General features: G+C 41.9%; 1 protein-coding gene across 3 annotated transcripts in view; it reads right to left on the bottom strand.

The window, feature by feature from the left end:
- The window catches only part of TTC39B (tetratricopeptide repeat domain 39B), a 140,452-nt gene that overhangs the window by 44,755 nt on the left and 75,039 nt on the right, over nt 1–20,658 (bottom strand). For 2 of the 3 annotated variants that reach the window (XM_065907753.1, XM_065907754.1), the window contains 4 exons: nt 18,803–18,898; nt 10,282–10,392; nt 6,730–6,861; nt 5,459–5,535 (listed from right to left, as the gene is read on the bottom strand). In XM_065907753.1, the coding sequence (XP_065763825.1) occupies nt 5,459–5,535; nt 6,730–6,861; nt 10,282–10,392; nt 18,803–18,898 (416 nt within the window). The remainder of the gene's footprint in view (nt 1–5,458; nt 5,536–6,729; nt 6,862–10,281; nt 10,393–18,802; nt 18,899–20,658) is intronic. The other variant, XM_065907755.1, reaches the window with a different exon arrangement.

Below are 20,658 nucleotides of genomic sequence, written 5' to 3'. Positions count from 1 at the left end.
AAGACTTGATGTAAAAAAGTTAGCACTAGTAGAGTTTGGGGCTACTTGCTTTGTGCGTATGTGCATGTGGGTATGTGTGTCTGTTTTCAGCTGCGCTACACGTGGGGTCTTAGTTTGCCAACCAAGGGTCGTACCCACACCCGCGGCATTGGAAGCATGGAGTCTTAACCACTGGGCCACCACACAAGTCTCAGCTAGAGGCTATTTGGCTCATTGAGGTATCCAGCACAGGAACAAGGCACTCACAAGAGGGCTACATAAAACTTTGTATACCCTGGGCACAGAGTGCCCCCAAACACGTGGCCTATCTTCCTAAATAGTTCATGGTACCCGTAGAGACTCGGGAGGGAGGAATCTTTGCTTTTTTTTTATTTTTCGTATAAACAAAATCAGCGATTTACTGTTTTATCCATAGGATACAAACTAGTGTGTTATTTAAGTAAATGAGCTTTGGGGTTGGGGTAATTAACAGCCTGGATTGTAGGAAAGGCCCTGGCACATACTAGTTACAGAACCTGGAGCAAGCTACCCTCCCTCCCTCTGCGGGTCTCCTCATTCTTCAAGTCCAGCTAATGACAACTCAATTTCAAAGCTGAAGAATTCAAGTGATGCCTGTAGAGTCACTGCGCAGAGTAAGCCCTCAACATGCATCAGCTCCTTCCACTAAGATTACTCCCCTTGGCCCATGTCATGCTTTGTGACAAAACTTCAAAAAGTAGCACATTTGTAAGTGATGTAAGTAACTGAAAAACGGGATATTTCCGTGTTGGTGGAATGATGTTGAATCTAACTGGATAAGACCTAGTGCTTTCTTTCTTTCACTTACACACACACACACACACACACACACACACACTTTGTTCTCACAAACTGGTTCACCTTCCTGCCATGCTCATGTTCCAAAGGCTGATTGACAAAGAAGCAACAATGCAATGAAGATGTTCCAACAGCAAGTGTAAGATGGGGCCAAACCCACGAAAGGCCAAATTCGAGGAGCTGCGGTCAGCAGCACACACTCTGGTAGCATGACCAGCCAGGGTCTCCATCCTTCAGAAGGCCTCACTTTAAAGGGCGCCCCTTGGATTTTCTCAGTGGGTTCAGCGGGAGAAAAACAGGCAACTTTTACAGAGTGATTTGAACAGCCTCTTCCCAGGGAAACTTGTCACAAAGCAGGAACTTTCAGTAATGGCTCACTTTGGAAGCCGGCTTGGTAACCCAGATGGCTGGCTTGGGGCATGTGTTGAGGGGGTGGTGACGTTGCTGCCAGGAGAAGAACCAGCGAGCAGAGAGGCGGGGCACAGAGCCCTGCGTGGCAAGACCAATGATGCGCCTCTGGCTGGGGCGCAGGGAGGTGTGGGCTGTGAGCCTGGGAAGGAAGGCGGGGCTAAATGATGGATGACCTTGAATATCCCAGTCTGGGCTTCATTCAGCAGGCAGTGGTATTGCAGCAAAAATAGAAACCAGACCTTTCTTAAATAAAATTGAGACTTTTCTGATAAACAAGGAAACAATGAACAGGCTGGGGAAACAACATAAACAGGCCTGAAAGAGTTAAGCAATCTTGGTTACTGTCTAGCTGTTACCACTAACAAACACTTGTGGCTAGACTGGTCCTTTCACAAAGCTAAATAAAGCTAATTATTCTCTGATTCCATATGTATTATGAATTATACTCTGCACCTGGCATTCTTCCCCCTACACACTCTTGCAGCATTCTTCCTTTCAGAAAGGAGGTCACAGGCTTATAACTTCTGAAAAGACCAACCCCGGTTACTGAGTTACCTGATGCCAGCTGTGGCCGTTTTGAAATTTTGCAAAAGAAAAAAAAAAAATACAAGACTTTCCTTAGGATATAAAACCTCTCCTTATTTCTGAGGAAATGGGGCACGGTTCTTCGGGCACTAGCCTACTGTGTTTCCCCTTTGACTGGCAAAGAATAAAGTTACTCTTTCTGTTTTTTTTCCTTCAAACTCTGTCTATTTCTATTTGGCATTGGTGGACAGAGAGCCAAGATTTTGGCATCAATGGTGAGACCTTGCAGAGATCTGAGCAGAGGGGTAGATGGATTAGAGTTAAGCTAAAGAAGGACAAATCAAAGAGGAGCATAAAGGACATAACACGAAGGCAGAGATAAAAGGCAAGAAAGTTTGAACTGTATACTCTATGTATAATGAATCTTTGAATTAAATCCCTTTTACATCCTAAGAACTGCATACAAACATGTGTTTCTAAAGACAATTTGAAAGCCATTTAATATGCCAGCCATGAGAAGAATGGGTGTGCGCCATCTTCAATCCACAAAAAGTTTAATTAAATATCCTTACTCCTACAAACAACCAGCCACTCAAGGACAGAAATGGAAATTACCTATAGGAAAAACAAATTGCACACTAAATCTACAATGTTTTGACATGCTCCCTTGAACACAAAGTCTGTTTGGATTGCAGCGACAGCCAAATTCATTAGGAATAAATGCAACTTAATTTATAAACGTCTTATCTCTTCACTCGGATTGATTTATATTGGGCAGCCCTTAGCTCTCAAAATTAGATATTTGGCATTTACAAGTAGGTACCTACCAGAACATCTCTTAATTATAAATTCCTTAGTTCACTGAAGGAAATATCTTCATTATGCAGTGAAGTGTTAGCTAAGCACGCTTTCAGACATAGAAGTCTAAATAAACCTTATTTCAGAATAGTTAAAGTCACAGGCTGATGTATTTTCATAATTTTTAAATTAGGATCTTATTTTTTTGAGCAGTTTTAGGTTCACAGGAAAACTGAGGGGACAGTAGAGAGATTTCCCATATATCCCTTGCTCCCTGGCTCACCCCAACATGCACAACCTCACCTATGACCAACACGCTCTCCCAAGTGGCACATTTGTTACAATTGGTGAACCTCCACTAACATGTCATAATTACTGCCATAGTTCTTATTAGGGTTCACCCTGGGTGTTGTACATTCTATGGGTTTGGACAAATGTATAATGACATGTAATCATTATGATTTCACTGCCCTAAAAAGCTCTCTGTATTCCAAATTCCAAAACTCTCTGTATTCTGATCATCCCTCCACCCCATCCCCTGGCAATGACTGATCTTTCTACTGTCTCCACAGTTTAGCCTTTCCCAGAATCTTACTTACTTAGAATCATGTAGTTGGTAGCCTTTTTCAGATGGGTGTCTTTCTCTTAAGAATATGCATTTAAGGTTCCCCCGAATCTTTTCATGGCTTGACAGCTCATTTCTTTGTAGCACTGAATAATATTTTACTGTCTGGATGTACCATACTTCATCCATTCACCTAGTGAAGGACAAGTTTTGGCAATTCTGAATAAAGCTGCCATAAATATTTCTTTGCAGATTTTTGTGTTAACACAAGTTTTCAGCTGTTAGTTTTATAAGAAACTGTCATGCTGTCTTCCAAAGTGGCTGCACTATTCTGCACTCTGAGTAGCCATGAATGAGTGTTCCTGTCCCTCCACATCCTCAGCAACATTCGCTGGTCTCTGCGTTCTGCATTTTGGACGCTGTGTTGTTGTTTTCGGTCACTCAGTCGTGTCTGACTCTTTACGACCTCATAGACCAGCATGCCAGGTCTCCCTGTCCCTCACCATCTCCTGGACACTGTGTACTGGTATCTTATTACTGTTTACTTTCTACCACTTCTAAATATGCCACGCCTAAAGACAGAATAAAGATATGAGAACACAGTATCGCCTATTTTTAAGATGTCTAACACAAAAGATAATTCAACATTTCCTTCACCCACATGTGAAAACATTTCATGCCTGTTTCTACCCACCTGCAGAAGTTGCGGGGAACAGAGGAAACAACTGTGGCTTAGGGAACGGCAGATCAGGTCTGAACACCGCTCTGCTAGGCGGGTAACCTTGGACCATTTGTCTAATCTCCCTGATCCTGTTTCTAGTCTATAAAAAGGAGGTTATAGAGGGTGGGCTTCCCCGGTGGCTCAGCAGAAAAGAATCCGCCTGCAAGTGCAGAAGACGCAGGAGACACGGGTTCGATCCCTGGGTCAGGAAGATGCCCTGGAGGACGAAATGGCAACTAACTCCAGTGTTCTTGCCTGGAGAATCCCATGGACAGAGGAGCCTGGCAGACTACAGCCCATGGGGTCACAAAGGTTTGGAGATGACTGAGTGACTGAGCGTGTGCACACGCACACGCACACACACACACACACACACAATAAGCCCAAGTTTTCCAAAGTCCATAGCAAGTTGATAATATTCTTCTAACAAAGCAAAGAAAACTTTACAATGAAACACACTAAAAAATGTGCCTAGCACAGACTCGACCACTAGGAAAGATGAACAGCATTATCCAGAATTGCTCTTGCCTTAACTGGCCACAGCTACTCTGACAATTTCATGTTACCTCCTCCAGAGAACACTCTAACAATGATAGCACAGGCACAAGCGCTCCTCAGATGGCAGAGGCTTTGTGAGACACTGGCCACATTTGAAGGATATTTTCTCTCCTACAGGGGTACTGCGACGCTCCTTTCTTATAAACCATTCTGACTAGAGCATAAGGCTAACATAACAGGACTCATCATGGAACCTCTGTGGGAACATCAAGGAAACAGCAAAAGGAGTCAATTTCTCCCAGCCATCTGATCAACATGCTGAAGATGTGTTGGATTCTAATAGTCCTAAATGTCCACATTTGGGACATTCCTGAATTCTAGCAGTCCTAAATGTCTACAAACCAAACATTTTCTATACTGTAAAACATCATCGTTATTTTAAAGGTATCAAAATTACTGACCTTGAGAAAAAAATGAATAGCTTATAGAAAAATAGAAACTCTCACCATGGATGATAACAATATAAACTGACCTAATTCTTTGGAGAGAAATTGGTGATATCTATAAATGTTTTCTATTTTCAAACCCTCAGTCCCAGTAACTCCACTTTTAGCAATCTATCCTATGAAATACTAGCAAAAATGCAAGAAGTTATATGTACAAGAATTTTAGGCCAGCATTATTTTAGTAGCAAAAAAACAATATAACTGTCCTTCGATACAGAAAAACTAATTTATGCTACTTGTCCTAATGAATGCTACATGGCTATTAAGTAGAATGAAGTACATTTTATATGGGTTGACCTGGAAAAAGTCAATGCCAAAAATCACATTGTAGCACATGTATCACATGCTTCTGTACTTGCAAAAAATGAATAATAATAAATTACTATAAAAATCCTATGTATATGTTCTGCATATATTTGTATATGTACAGAGAAGAGTGTGCAAGGCATGAAAACCAACTGTTAACAGTGGTTATTTCTGGAGGGTGAGTGATGATGGGGAAGAGAAAAAGACATTCCATTTACTTGTATTATTGACTTAAATGTTGATTTTATGAGCATGACCATGTTTTAACTTTTCAAAGAAAGGAAAATACCTACTCTTCTAAATGCCCCTTACCTTCAGTCAGCTGTTCCAAAGATCCTCTTGAAAGAAGACTTGAGAAAGACTCTACAACTGTGCATTTCTTCCTGTATCTGCACAGAAGTAGAAGAGATGAGAAGTAGAAAGAAAAAAGTAATAAATCAAGCTCATTTTCATTTCACATCCATTTCAGTTGTAATCTCACCAAAGGGTCACCAGAAACAGAACTCTAAACCCTAAAATCTGCAGGGCAGAGACCACCGTGTTGAAACCTGCATACCCAGTCCCCAGCACTGGCAACCTGTGGGCATTTAATACACGCTCACTGAACATGTTTGTGTGTGTGTGGACAAACCTACATGTAACAGTCAATACTGGGAGCTTCCCTGGTAGCTGTCGGTAAAGAAACTGCCTGCAGTGCAGGAGGCCCAGGTTCCATCCCTGGGTCAGGAAGATCCCCTGGAGAAGGAAATGGCAACCCACTCCAGTATTCTTGCCTGGAGAACCCCATGGACAGAGGAGCCTAGCCAGGGTACAGTCCATGGGGTCACAAGAGTCAGACACGACTTAGTGATTAAACCAAACCAACCAGTGCTAACTCTGTCATGCCCCTTCCCTGATCTCTATGGCTAAAATCAGGGTTTTTGTGGTTAAGGGTCACTTCACCACTGGTTACGAATGGGGTTAGAGTGCAGTGTTTGGAAACTCTCTTCATTTGAGGGGCTAGAAACATAATTACAAGAGGGCATAATTTCACTCTTAAAATTCACCAATGCTAATTAACAGCTTCTGCTAGAGGCTTCATATACACACAAAATGTAAATGACTGAAACTCCATGTCATTTTCACCAAGCAAAACTGTTCAAATATGTCCATTTAGGCAAATAAAAGACCCGCTTCTGCATTTACAGCGTTTCCCACATAAAAATGCTCCTTGGTGGGCCTGGAGTACCAGGCCAACATGTAGTACCTAATCTCTCCACCAGGGGGACCCCAAGAGATGCTTGCTGCTAACCCCACTGAAATCCTCAGCACTTTTCCGTAGCTCAAATACCAAAAAGAAAAGACGAAGGTATAGATGTCATGTGCTCAGCCACACCAGCATCATAGGATAATTGCTTAGGGGAAATATTTTTAATCTCTCACAAAAGTACAGGAGGCCAGGAAGCTCTGATACTCTAAGTCCTTTTCTATAACCATGGCCAACTTCCAACAGAGCTCTCAGTGAAGCAAAGAACATCCATTTTTGTAATACAGACAGAAAAGTTTTTAGGCATATCTCAAGTATTTAATTAGTCAGCTCATACTTTTGGCAGGTTTGTAAGGCGTCCTTCATGGCAGAAATGCCGTTTTGGATGTCCTGTTGCTCGAAGGTCATGACAGCCTGCAACACCACAATGGTACTGTAGCCCAAGGCATGGTACATGCTCTCCTTAGCCCTGGGAAGAACATGGAAATGACTGCATTTCAATTCAACTGAAAAGCATTCAGGTCTCATCTGACAATAACCACAGGAAATTCTAGTTCATCCATGGCTTGACTTTCACAGTAACGACTTTCGCTCCTGCACCATGATCACTGAAATAACGTGGACTATGAAAGACATGCCCCCAAAATACTCAAGCACTGGGGACTTTCCAGTTCAAGTCCAGGCAGGCAGCAGGAAACGACAGGTTGAAGCAGAAAGCGACATATGCTTTTCCCTGTTTGAGCACAAGGGGGCAGCCTGCTGATTCATTTCTTAGAAAATGCTTCTAAGCAATCCTAATTTTTCCCAGCTATACAAGAAGCAGTCCTTAGCTCTGAAATAAGTGTAAAATAAAAGCCATTGAAAATATATTTTGTGACACAGAAATTATGAAAGGTAAGGTTTATTTAAAACCATCCCCTCCCTTCTCCCAGACAGAGGCCGTGAGGAAGCAAGATCTGGGCAACCAGTTAGGTCAGCCACAAAGAGCCGAGAAAAAAATTCATGGTAGATCTCTTACCAAATCTCATCTCATTATCTAGGAATCCTGATTAAAGTTCTTGATGATTCATATTATTAGTAAGAACTGCTTCAATTCTTGAGGACATTTAGTCTCAACGGATGGTACAACCCAGACTCTCAGGCTATGAAAACCTCACTATCTCTTTCCTCAAAATTCTCAAGCTATGTTCATTAGTCAATTATAAGATTTACAATATTAATGTGTGGTTTTGTTTTTAATTAAAATACAATATACAACAGCCTGCTGCTCTGCAAAACAAATACAATCCATGTTATTCCTTCCCCACCAGCAGGAGTCTAAACATCCTTTCAGAATCTGCAATTAGTCCCAAACAGTGAGGGCACTGCTGATTCAAAAAAGAAAACAAACAAACAATATGCAAGGAATAAGAGCAATCCAATGTAAATCAGTAACTGTGGTTTTTAAACGTCACCTTTAAAAAAAAAATTCTGTATTGAAGTATAGTTGATTTACAGGGGCTTCCCCGGTGGCTCAGGGGTAAAGAATCCGCATGCAATGCAGGAGCCACAGAAGACTTGGTTTGATCCCTGAGTTGGGAAGATCCCCTGGAGGAGGAAATGGCACTCTACTCCAGTATTCTTGCCTGGGAAATCCCATGGACAGAGGAGCCTAGAAGCTACAGTCCATGGGGTCGCACCGAGTTGGACACAACTGAAGCAGCTGAGCAGACAGCACACAGGCATAGCTGATTTCCAATGCTGTGTAATTCTCACATTTCAAACAAAAAACTTTTCCAAGAGGAAAAAAAAGTATTTGAGTGGGGAAAAAAAGAAAAAAACATGTTTAACAGTGAAACCTTCAGAAAGATCAGAGGATATAAAACTAGACTAAATATAAGATCATGTTGTTTACTTTCATTCCATATTATGACCAGTTTCGGTGTCAGTGGAAGAGGAAAAAAGGAGACTTTTTGAATAAAAAACACAGGAGACAGGCAGGAAGAATAAGAGATGGGAAATAAGGAGAGAATGACTGGCAGAGAAGGAGGGAGAGAGGAAGATAGACGGACACAGAGACAGAAGATGATCTGAAGGACAAGCAGACATCTGCAGACTAAACAAGACAGAGGGGAAAAGGTAGCAACAGGCAAGGCAGAAAATGTGAGTGTTGGATGGAGTCAGCACTGGGCAACTTCCTCAGGCCAGGGGCTTCACCATCTTTTTTGTTGTCTGTTCCTAATCTCTGAAATGCTAACTGATTGCAACTCATCTAAATCTCAGAGTTTAATGTGCCTCAGTAGGCACATTACTTTAAGTCCCGTACATACGAACCTCTAAGTTGAGAACTTTCAAAGATTCGAATGTGCGTTCTATCAACATTAGGAATCAGTAAAATTTCAGCTTGCCCTCCATCTCCTATTTCTGATGATTTTTTTAGCTCTGTCATTGCCCTCCTCCTCTCCCTCCTCCAGGCAGTAACTCTTCTTGCCTGTTCACTGGATGCCGGCCCCTGTATACCAGCTGTTGTACTGTACTACTGTACTTTTCAAGGGACTGTACTGTAAGATTTAAAATGTTTTATTTTTGTGGTTTTCATATATTATTTGTGTGAAAAGTATAAATGCATTACAGTATGGCATTATATAGCCAATTGTGTTAGTTGGGTACCTAGGCTAACTTTGTTGGACTTATGAACAAACTAGACTTATGAACACGCTCTCAGAATGGAATTGGTCTGTATGTGAGGGATTTACTGTAATTTCTAAGACTCAAAGTCAATGACCAGAGTCACATCACCCTCCCCACCCTACTGACTCCTCAAAGCAAAGAGTCCCACTCCCGTGCCCACAAGGTAACCATCTTGAAATTATGATATGAGGTCTAAGTTTCATCCAGGTCAGTGACTGTGTTTGAAGGCATGCTGCTGCTGCTGCTGCTGCTAAGTCACATCAGTTGTGTCCAGCTCTGTGAGACCCCATAGACGGCAGCCCACCAGGCTCCCATCCCTAGGATTCTCCAGGCAAGAATACTGGAGAGGGTTGCCAGTTCCTTCTCCAGTGCATGAAAGTGAAAAGGGAAAGTGAAGGCAGGAGGTAAGCTTATTCCTGGCAAGCTCCAGTCACACTGTACAGAGGGGCACTAGGGTCAAAGGGAGGCCTAGGAAGAAGGCTTTCCTGCCTTCTTCATAGGTTTTCCTGCCACACCATCAGAATTGATAGGTACTAGTCACTGAAATGGGGCTTCCCAGGTAGCTCAGTGGTAAAGAATCTGACAGCTAATGCAGGAGATGCAGGTTTGATCCACAGGGTTGGGAAGATCCCCTGGAGGAGGAGATGGCACCCCAGTCCAGTACTCTTTCCTAGGAAATCCCTTGGACAGAAGAGCCTCATGGGCTACAGTCCATGGTGTCACAAAGAGTTGGACACGACTCAGCCTGCACATGAGTGCTGCTAATTGAAATGAAACTGATGTATCACATAAATCAGGAGTCCCAAGAATATTTTCATTATCTTGAATTTCTTTTTAGCCTCCAAGATTAGCATATTTTAGTTCTTCCCATGTCCATTTCAAAGGAAACTTTTCTCAAACATATTTAAGTTCAGAGGAATACCCATAAGAATAGTTCATTGAAGAAAACCAAATGAAGCTCTACAATACTAATAAGATGACATTATTTGAACAAGCATAGAAAAAGACAGGAGAAACAATCAGAAATGCTCTAATGATTAAAGTTGACAAGACGGGTTTCTAAACTGGATATTAAAACCAATCAAAAAAAGTCTCAACTAAATTAGCTTATAAATATTCAGATGGAAATGCAGAAAAATTAACTGAAAAGTATGACATCAGAGACAGAATTATCAAAAACATATGAAAAACATATTTTATACAAAAGAAAATTAATTACCATGGTCGAAGCAATTCTAAGGCATCTGTAAATTTGTTACTTAGAAATAAGTTCAATGCCATTGCACATTCTTCAAGGCCACTCCTAAGATCCACCTTAGTTGACAGTGACCTAAAGATCAAGAAAAAAAAAAAAAAATACACAGCATTTTTACAGTTTTTACTTGTAGCAAGTTATCACAGGGAGTGTGTGGGTATGTACACTTTGGAGACAGACTAGAACTCTAACTCTGCCACTTACTAGTTGTGTCTTTAACCCTTGAAACTTGACTTTCTCATCTGTAAAATGGGAACACTACCACCTACTTCATGGGACTGTTTCAAGAGTGGAACCAATTGACAATTAATGCTCTTAGCAGGCACTTAATAAATGATTAATTACCCCCATCACTTCAAAAAGCGCAAGCATAGGCACTCTCTCTATTCATGAGGGGAAGCAGAGGTTATTTTGTTTTAGTTTGATTATGTAGGGGTAAGAATGTGCTTCAGGCTTCCCAGGTGGTGCAGTGGTAAGGAATCTACCTGCCAATGCAGGAGACTCAGGTTCAATCCCTGGGTCAGGAAGATCTCCTGGAGGAGGAAATGGCAACCCACCCAGGTACTCTTCCCTGGGAAGTCCCATGGACAGAGAAGTCTGGTGGGCTACAGTCCATGGGTTCACAAAGAGTTGGACACAACTGAGCATGCATGCACGCACTCAAGAATGTGGTTGGTGAAAAACTGCATCGTCCAAAATCTAAAGAAGACTCCACCAGGTTATTTGTTTTTGCCTCCATAGGAGCTATCTTACAGCTTTGTAAATTATATATACCGGATAGCAAGGCAAAATAACTGTTGTCTACAGATCTGTGTTTAAAGAGAGACAACAGGCCCAAGATGGAGTCCCTTATGCTAAGACTCACCAGGACCTAACCAGTCAGTTTCAATCTTCTCCAAGAATGTGACCTATAACCAGTCAACCTGGAATATCCTGAGCAGCACTAGGAAGTCCGCTGAAAGGCCCCTCCCACTCCCCCTTAGGAGAGAAACCTAGCCTAAAACAATGCATTCTTGGCTAACAACTTCCTTCTTTCCCCTGTTTCCTCTCTGCCTTGAAAAACCTTTCCTTCCCTGCAGCCTGAAGGAGCTCCTTTCAAATGCTAGTTGGGATTCTGCCCAATTCACAAAGAGTTTAATAAAGACAATCAGATCTTCAAATTTATGCTATTGAACCTGTTATTTAACACATGTAAATTCTGTCCCAGCCTTCAACTGACTTCCTGCCTCCACTATAGAAGAAGCCAGTTTTGCCTGAATTTGCACATTCATTTCAACATTCCTTTACTCCATATAAATTTGTGCTGTTTTGATATAGCCTTCCAATCTGTTTTAACATCTGCCCAGTTCCCTCCCTGATTAATGAGTTAAGCAAACTTTTTAACATCTGTTCATGTTTACATCTGTGTGAGTCATAATTTTACCCTTTTTAGAAAATCATGTAAACTACTTATGATTGACAGAAAATCCGCCCTTTCAAACAAGAGCCATCTCTAGAAGTGTTGCAGAGAAGCCAATTCGGACTCCATGTTGGAAATTGTTTCTTTGACTTGCTTTTTCATTGTTTTCGTTATTATAATCATACGTAGTAGCCTGTCTCAAAGGACCCTGCCCCTCTGCCTGACTGTAAACTAAAGAGCCTTTGTTCGGCTCACAGAGAGAGAATCTGACTCTGCCCACCTGTGAACAGAAGGGATTAATACACTCCTTCCAAGGGCTGACCCTTCCTGGATACGTTCTGCAAAACTGAAGATTCTTTTTACTTTACTTCTTCACTGTCTCTCCCTCTACATTCTGTCCTTTGACTTTAGTTCCTCATATGCTTCTCTCTCTCTCTCTCTCTCTCTCTCTCTCTCTGTTTCTCTCCCAGATTTAAAAAAAAGAACCTGACATCTAGGCTCCAAAAAGATGATTACTTTGAGACACTAATCTGCCATCTCCTCGGTAAGCTGACTTTCCAAATAGTCATTCTTGCCTGGACACCTTGTCTCTCAGTCATTGGCCTGTCAAAGCAGAGTTAGCTTGGACTCGGTAAAAAAAATTTCTGTGTAACATTTCTTAACAAGAACATAGGTCAGTAAGGAGACAAGCAGTACAATGTTTCATTACAATGCACCCAAAGTTGAACTTCTGAGCAACCAGTCCTTTCCATATTCACTTTTTAAGCAAGAAAACAAAATCCCACTTCAGTTCCTCATCTTCCAGAAGCGGTTCCGAAATTGCTACAGGGAACCACCCACTCTCTGCTCCAAGGGCTTCTCATGGCTGGTTCCTTCTTGTTTTTCAGATCTCAGCTCAAAAAGCGGGGAATCAGAGTGCCTTGCTGATCCCAGCCCATCTTATCTTCCTGTTTTGTATGCTTCATACCTCTTATTACCATCCAAAATATCTTGTGCCTGTATTTGTGGACCTGTCTTTGGCTACCTTTTCTCTCTAGGATATAAATGCAAGGAGGCTGTTTTCATCGCTGCGGCACCCCGAGGGCCTTTGCTTGTACCTAGAACACAGTAAATCTGACTAAGTAAGTACTGTTGACTCAGTAAGTATTGCTGAGTGGGCAGGTGAGGGGAACAGAAATGTTGCTCTGGGTAGAGACAAAATTCCTCATGCCTGGGACCTGAAAGCATCTCTCCTCCAGGATGGTGCAGACAGGAGACAAGCTCTTAGAAAAGGAGTGAGCTGCGGAGCTCAGAAATTATGATGGTTAATTGTATACATCAATTTGAATGAGTAAGGAATGTCCAGATAGCTGGTCCAATACTACTTCTGTGTCTGTGAGAGTGTTTCTGAAAGAGATTAGCCTTAGAATTCGTGAACTGAGTAAAGCAGATGGGCTTTCCCAACATAGGTGGGCATCAGTCATTTGCTGAGAGCCAAGACAGAACAAAAGAGGCAGAGGAAGGACGAATTGACGATCTCTTCCCTCTTTGAGCTGGGACATCTATCTTCTGCTCTCTTGTGCTCCTGGCTCCCGGCTCGTCGGGCTTGAAGTGAATTGCACCACTGGCTTTCCCGGTTCTGCAGCTTGCTGACAGCAGATCCCAGGACTTCTTGGCCTTGATAATCACACGAGCCAATTCCCATAATAAATCAATCTCCTTCCCTCTCCCTCGATCTCTCTTGATATATCACTCCTATTGGTCTTGTTTCTCTGAGAAACCTAATACTAACAAACCTCTCAGAAAGATTCTTCACAAGTTGCTTAGCACCTCCCATATGAGTCCACCATAGAATTTTGTCAGTGTTACTTCCTCACCATCTCTTGGATTCATCCTGTGACACCTCCACTATCCGCCAAGTGAGCAGTCATTTGCTGCCTAGCGTCTACAGACATCTCTCTTCCCTCATTTTCTCCCCCCACCTCCCCGCTCGCCCAATTAAATCTCTACCCAAAATTCATTCAACTAACATCAGAGAGTTCTAACTATGCACCAGGCACTCTTCCAGGTTCTGGAATACAACCCTGAACAAGACCCACAGGGTCCCTGACTGTGGAAGCCCTGTCATTCTCCTGAGGAGGGACACAGACTGAGGGAGACCAGTAACTCAGATGACCTCAGCCTGCAATAAGTCATCTGGAAAAGAAACTGCTGGAGAAGCAGGTGGGATGAGGCTCAACATTACAGAGGATGCTCATGGAAAGCTCTCACAGAGGGGACATCCGAGTGCTACAGAATGAAAGCAGATATGGGAATAGCTCAGCTGAGGGGGAAAGAGAGATTCTAAACTGGGCATGTGGTGAGCATGGCAGACAGTGAGGGGAAATGAGGATAGAAATCCGGCAGAAACCAGAAGCCACAGGGGCAGAGAAGATGGACTTTGCTCAAAGAGCAAAAGGAAATTTCTAGCTCTGAAATCCCCACTCCCTTTCTCATCACCCCTCCCCTTCAACCAGTAGGTTTTCCAGTATATCTTTCACCTGTTCTCTTAATTTCACTTCCACCAGTTCTCTCAGTACAGCTCATCTTTTGTTACCAGGAAATGGGCTGTAAACAGATATGGTCCCCGTGCCATACAAACAGCCACCTGCGCATCTCAGCTGGCCACACTGGCCCCTGGGGGGATGTATTTGCAAGCCCAGCTTAGAGGCAGAAACAAACGCAGGTGTTCGGCACCTCCCAACACAATGAACTCAGCCCTTCTTAGCGCTTTACTAACCTGCTCACGTGAAACTAAGCCTCCTTCCCCTCCAGCATATCGGTCCTACCGTGTATTCTATAAGGAATGACCAAGACAGCAAGTGTCACTTCGACTAGAACTTCTCAAAGACATCTTGGGGTCAGTGGTTCTGTCCACTTCCGCCACCACCACATTAGCTGAGAGCTTCATCACATAAAGTCTGAATTCTGAAATAGTCTCCAAAAATCCCCCCTGATTCTACTTTGATTAGGTGGCTCTCAAACTCTAGCGTGCATTCAACTCACCTGGCATCACTGGTAAAGAACCCGCCTGCCAATGCAGGAGACCTAAGAGATGCGCATTCAATCCCTGGGTCGGGAAGATGCCTTGGAGGAGGAAAAGGCAACCCACTCCAGGATTCCTGCCTGGAGAATCCCATGGACAGAGGAGCTTGGCAGGCTCTAAGCCCAGGGGTTACAAAGAGTCAGACATGACTAAAGTGAATTTGTACACACACAGAACTCACCAGAGGGCTTGTTAAAATATACTGGTAAGCCCCACCACCAGAGTTTCTGACTCAGTAGGCCTGTGGTGCGCCCAGCAAGTTCCCAGACAATACTATTCTGCTTTAATTCACCCAGGATACCACTCTCAGACTATTCTTCCTAAAACAGATGTTCAGTCATACTACCCCCTTAGATTAAGGACCTCAAGTGGCTGCTCACACTCATCACATAAAGTTCAAACCCTTCTGCCCTGCCCACCACACCTGTCCAATCAGACTAGAGGGACAAGTACTGCTATTTAAAAATAGCCAAGTATCTCCAGCAAGCTCGTGACCATGGCATCCTCCTCCTCAAGCCTGATGTGATGTAAGAAAACCCCTGGGCTGGCGATCAGAAGTCATCATGGTCATTCTCAAGCTGTAACTTTCAGAAAGTCACTTCATAACTGCTTCTGTGTGTCCACAGATTTGAAGCGATGACCACAAAACTTCACAAATGTCTGAATGAAACTTTCGTTACTAGTGCCCTTAAGGACATAGATTAATAACTCAAACTCACAGAATTTCAGAGTTGCAAGGCATTTCAGTTAGCCATGTGCTTCTCTGAGCATCAGGATCCTTCTACGGAAATTCTTCCTGGCTCTTGCAAATTGAAGTATAATCAAAAGAAACCATGGTTATCAACGCATTTTGTGAGGCTAAACAAACGAGAGGAAATATAACCAGGGAGGCAAATGGGCTCATTAAAGATGCTCTGGCCAGGAAATGAGAAGACAGAGCAGCAGCATACAATTCAACATTTCCTGGCTGTGGCTCCTTGGGTATGTCACCTGTCATCCAGGACTGCTAGCTTGTAAAACAGACTACACTCCCTCCTTGACTACCACACAGCTTGGTATGGAGGAGCAATACATTGGGTGTTGGTAGAACAAACAGTCACATGAGGAATAAGTACTACATGAGGTAAGGTACTATTATTCTCTAGGCAGTCTAACTACCCACATACTTGCTCAATTTTGGAACACTGCTCAGCTTTGCAGATGTCTCTCTGGGCTGTTTCACAATAAATTTACAAGTACTTATTTTTACAAATGCATTAGAAAACCTGTTGATTAAACAGCAGAGGAGGAGTTTTCATTAATTTTTTTAAAGAAAAATCTTAATTTTTAAATGAAACCTATGAATGCAATACTTGAACACACCTTTACACTATTTCTTACATTTCCCTTCTTCTTCCTTTATAGACCTTTAACTTCTTCCTCTCTGCCCCCTTTCCAACTCAGAAACATGAACAAACCTCACTCATTTCTACTTAAAAATCAGCAAAAAGGATAACTTTCTCTTGATTCTGTTTTTCTCCTGAACCTCTCCCACTCTTTCTCTTCATGGACAAGAGCTTCAAAAAGGAGTTGTTTCTCACTTCCCCTCCTCCCGTTCATCTTCAGCCACTACAGTTTTGCTCCTGCTGCAATTTCCTTGAAACCGTCAAAGCTAAAGGTCTCTGATGACCTAACTACAAATACAAAAGATGCTTTCCAGTCTGTATCCATATAGACCTCTTTGCAGTACCTGGCTCTGCTGACCTTATTCCAGAACTCACCTCTCCCCAACCCACTGCGCATACTGCAGCCACCATCTCATGGACTCTTCCTGTCCCTCAAACCTCCATAGCTCAGCATGCTATCATTCCATTAGCTGTTCTTTTATTGTTCATTCATTCACAGGGCTCCTTTCTCCACTCTCATATGTTTTACTCTCTCTTAGAAAGAGCATGTACAGTTCATGTCTTCAACAGCTACACATATGTTGAAAATTCCCAGTCTACTGATCCAGCCCAGATCTCTTTATCTCTGACTGCTACACACACCCTTTATTCATCATTGCTTTCAGTAATATTTTTTTAATTTCATCTCAGCTTTCAAACTCAGCACTATAAACGTTGAAGCAGTGGTTACCTAGGAAACTATTGAATCAGTTGGAGAGCAATTATGAGGGAGGAATACATATTTCTGAAGATAGCTCAGATTTCCATAAACAGAGACATATGAAATAAAAAAGTAATGTGGAAAATAAATGCCTTCAGATCCTAAGAAGTTATTTTCAACTCCATCTCCATTCCTCGATCCTTAGAATATTGCACCCCTTCCTTATATTGTGGGGATTGAGTCCTAAGAAAAACTGCCAACTGCACAAATATTGTGAACACACTCAAAAATAGCTGAAATTTCAAATGGAAAATCTAAAATGCTGACGATGTACTGTGTAACTTAAAATTTAATAAGCATGTAAGGACAGATAGAAAGCATTTTTTCATGGTACTAAACTCTTAAAAGAGTTGTCTTAATAACCAATAAAGGAGCAACTTACATATTCAAAAACAGACAGCTGACTAAAATAATTCTAAAATAGACAGGAAGGAATAGTACTTAATCAAATATGATATTACAAAACATATTCAGTGGAAAGGGAAAATGTCATGATATGCTTCAAAAAGGTAACTAAAGAGTAAAATTAATATGATTCCCGAGGGTGGGATGTTTCAAGAGAATAGCATCGAAACATGTATATTATCTATAGAGAAACAGATCACCAGCCCAGGTTGGGTGCATGAGACAAGTGCTCGGGCCTGGTGCACTGGGAAGACCCAGAGGAATCGGGTGGAGAGGGAGGTGGGAGGGGGGATCGGGATGGGGAATACATGTAAATCCATGGCTGATTCATGTCAATGTATGACAAAACCCACTACAATATTTTTTTTAAGTAATTAGCCTCCAACTAATAAAAATAAAAGAAAAAAAAATATGATCCCAATTTAGAAAAAATTATTAACAATATCTCTATATATGAAGAGAAAAAGAAAGAATACACACCAAAAAAGTTATAGTGATGGTAATACATATTTTATCTCTTCTTTGTGCTTTTCTATATTTCCTGAATTTTCTCTGATAATTTCTTAAAAAGCCCTTTTAAGTCAAAGTTACAAGAAGAATATAATAAGAAAAATAATCACAATATTCAATGAAAAACATTTGACCACACCTATATCCAGCAGCACATGCCTACTGGATATAGCGATGAAATACACCAAAATTCTAACAGTCTGTATTAAAGCGCTCATAATTCTTTCCTCATCTTCCCCTCTGCCTTCCCAGATGCCTGGCAATATGGTTATATTATTTTACAATAAAATTAATAGTTAAACACTTTTAAGATAAAAAAGGCCCCAAAGGGAGTTGTGACCCAAGAGGTAAATCTGGTTTTGTTTCAGCTTTTATGTAACAGGGCCATCTACTCACTAAATGCCTTAGCATAGCTGTCCTCTTCCTTTCTGGCACCAGGGACAGGTTTTCGGGAAAACAATTTTTCCACGGATGACGGGGGGAGGTGTTGGAATGATTCTCACAAGGAGCCTGCAGCCTAGAGAGCTCACAAGCGCAGTTCATGTAGGGTGCGCGCTCCTATGAGATTCTAATGCTGCCGCTGGCCTGACAGGAAGTGGAGCTCAGGCAGTAATGCAAGCTCCAGAGCCGCTGTAAATACAGATGGAGCTTCGCTCATTCACCCACTGCTCACCTCCTGCTATGTGGCCTGGCTCCTAACAGGCCACGGGCTGGTACCGGTCTGTGACCCCGTCGCTGGAGACCCCTGCCCGAGCAGCTCAGAGAAGGCTTCTTCCCTAATTTGTAAAATGAGCCCTACCCCTGCCCAGACCTCTCCCCACCTTGCGTGTGCATGCTAAGTCGCTTCAGTTGTGTCCAACTCTTGGAGACACCATTCCTATTGTCACATCGACATCACAATTTACCAAAAGGTTGGCGTGCTCTCCCCAGCCCCCCAGGAACACCCACACCCCCTTCCTGACCTTTTCACATTAGATGTTCGGTGCTGTCCCGGTGTCTGTTTTGAATCAAATGATGAAAAGTGCTGGCTGCTTGTTGCCATATCTACACGAGAAGGCCTGTTGATAAAAAGGCAGTGAGGTTTTCATTTCTTTGTCTTACAGGAAAAATCTATATATATTCAAGAACACAACACAATCCCTTCAGTTATAATATCTCACCTCCATTTCTTACCAATTTTGCAAATCAAACAGCAAAATATACTCAATTACAAAGTGAATATTCCTGAAATACAGTCGCAATAAAATAAACTTATTTTTCTTTTCATTCCAGTCTAACAAAAAAGAAATTCATGAAATCACCCCCTCCCAAAACTCTCCACCCAAATGTAACATTGTAGCTTGTATATATCCTTCCAAATCTTTTCCCATGTGTATCTATATATCTATCTATCTCTAGTTTTCTTAATTGAAATGGAATATTATTGTAGGGGAGGAAAGAGTTTCCATCAGCTCTCTTAGGGTCCCTGGCCGGGTCTGAAAATCAAACTGACCAAGACAGATCAACAAGACAAAAGCATAAAAATGTAAAGTTATACACATACATGTGACTCTCCAGAAGAGACTGAAGAAGACCCAAAAAGTGACCAGAGCAGAAATCTTTTATACCTTTCAAAGAAACAATATTATTTGTGAAGAATTGGCAGGACAAATGGTAAAGGGCTAGGAGTAAATGGTAAAGATGTAACTAGGAAGATAAGGGTTAATCTAACATTTTGTCTGCAGACTCAGCTGTAAGAGTCTGTCTCAAGTAAAAAGAGAATTTAGGTCCTACTTTTGGGCAGAAAGAGGGAATTTTTTCAGTTTTTACTGCTTCTTAATTGACTTCAACTCAAAATGATGTTTATGTCAAAGAGGCATACGCATTTCAGGATAGCATATTTGGTTTCCTTCATTATATGCTTAATTTATCCTGAATCCATTCTTCTCAACACAGAGTTGCTCTGCCATGCTAACTGTCCACACAGCAATCTACTGAATAGAGGGAGCATATTTGTTGCCCATCCCTCATTTTGAGGCATGTTAGTTGCTCCCAATATTTCACGATTACAAACAATACTAAAATAAGCCCCTTTACTCACTTTCCTGATTATTTCTTAAGGATAAATTCTGGAGGTAAAGGGCGTGCATTTTGTAAAAAATCTTACATTTAAAAAACTGCCTATTTCCCATGATATATACCCCACAGAATGCTGAGGTAACACAGAAGATGTGGAGATCAACCTGGTTTGCAGAATCTTAGGCCACTTTTTGACCCACATCTACCCTCACAGACACCCATGGAGGCAAGTCCTCTGGAGAGAAGGGAACTTAAGAATAAGTCCTGCCCTGTGGATAACAGAATCTCCAACCTCCACTGATGATTCACCTTCCCCGCACACAAGCTACAGAGCAGAGAGGGAAAAGTTACTGACCATTCCTGTAGGAAAGCTTTTTCTTTCTGTGTTTTTAATTCTAAAATGTCAGGGCCTTTATGGTAGATTAAGTAGAGTTTGATTATATTCTACCTTCTGACTTCCCAATACCAGGTAATATTTTATATCCAACATTCATCTTTTCTCGAACATATCAAGTTCCCTAAATTTTATGCATCAAATTAGAGGAAATCAAGGTTCTTGTTACTAGAGTGGCTAGCTGTGGGTGGTGAGAGACAATAAAATGTCAAGGATAAGAGGAAATGTATCTTAAAGGAAGGTTATTTTCCATCACAAGAACTTTTTACCAGAAGAATCAAGGAAGTGCTAAGCACTCAGATAAACCAGACTCCAGGGCAGTGACTGGCATCTCTGTTTACAAGCAAGGAAGGAGAAAAGACAGAT

Source organism: Muntiacus reevesi, chromosome 17, assembly GCF_963930625.1.
Source record: "Muntiacus reevesi chromosome 17, mMunRee1.1, whole genome shotgun sequence".
NCBI classification, from domain to species: domain Eukaryota; kingdom Metazoa; phylum Chordata; class Mammalia; order Artiodactyla; family Cervidae; genus Muntiacus; species Muntiacus reevesi.
This window is presented reverse-complemented; position numbering and strand designations above follow the sequence as displayed.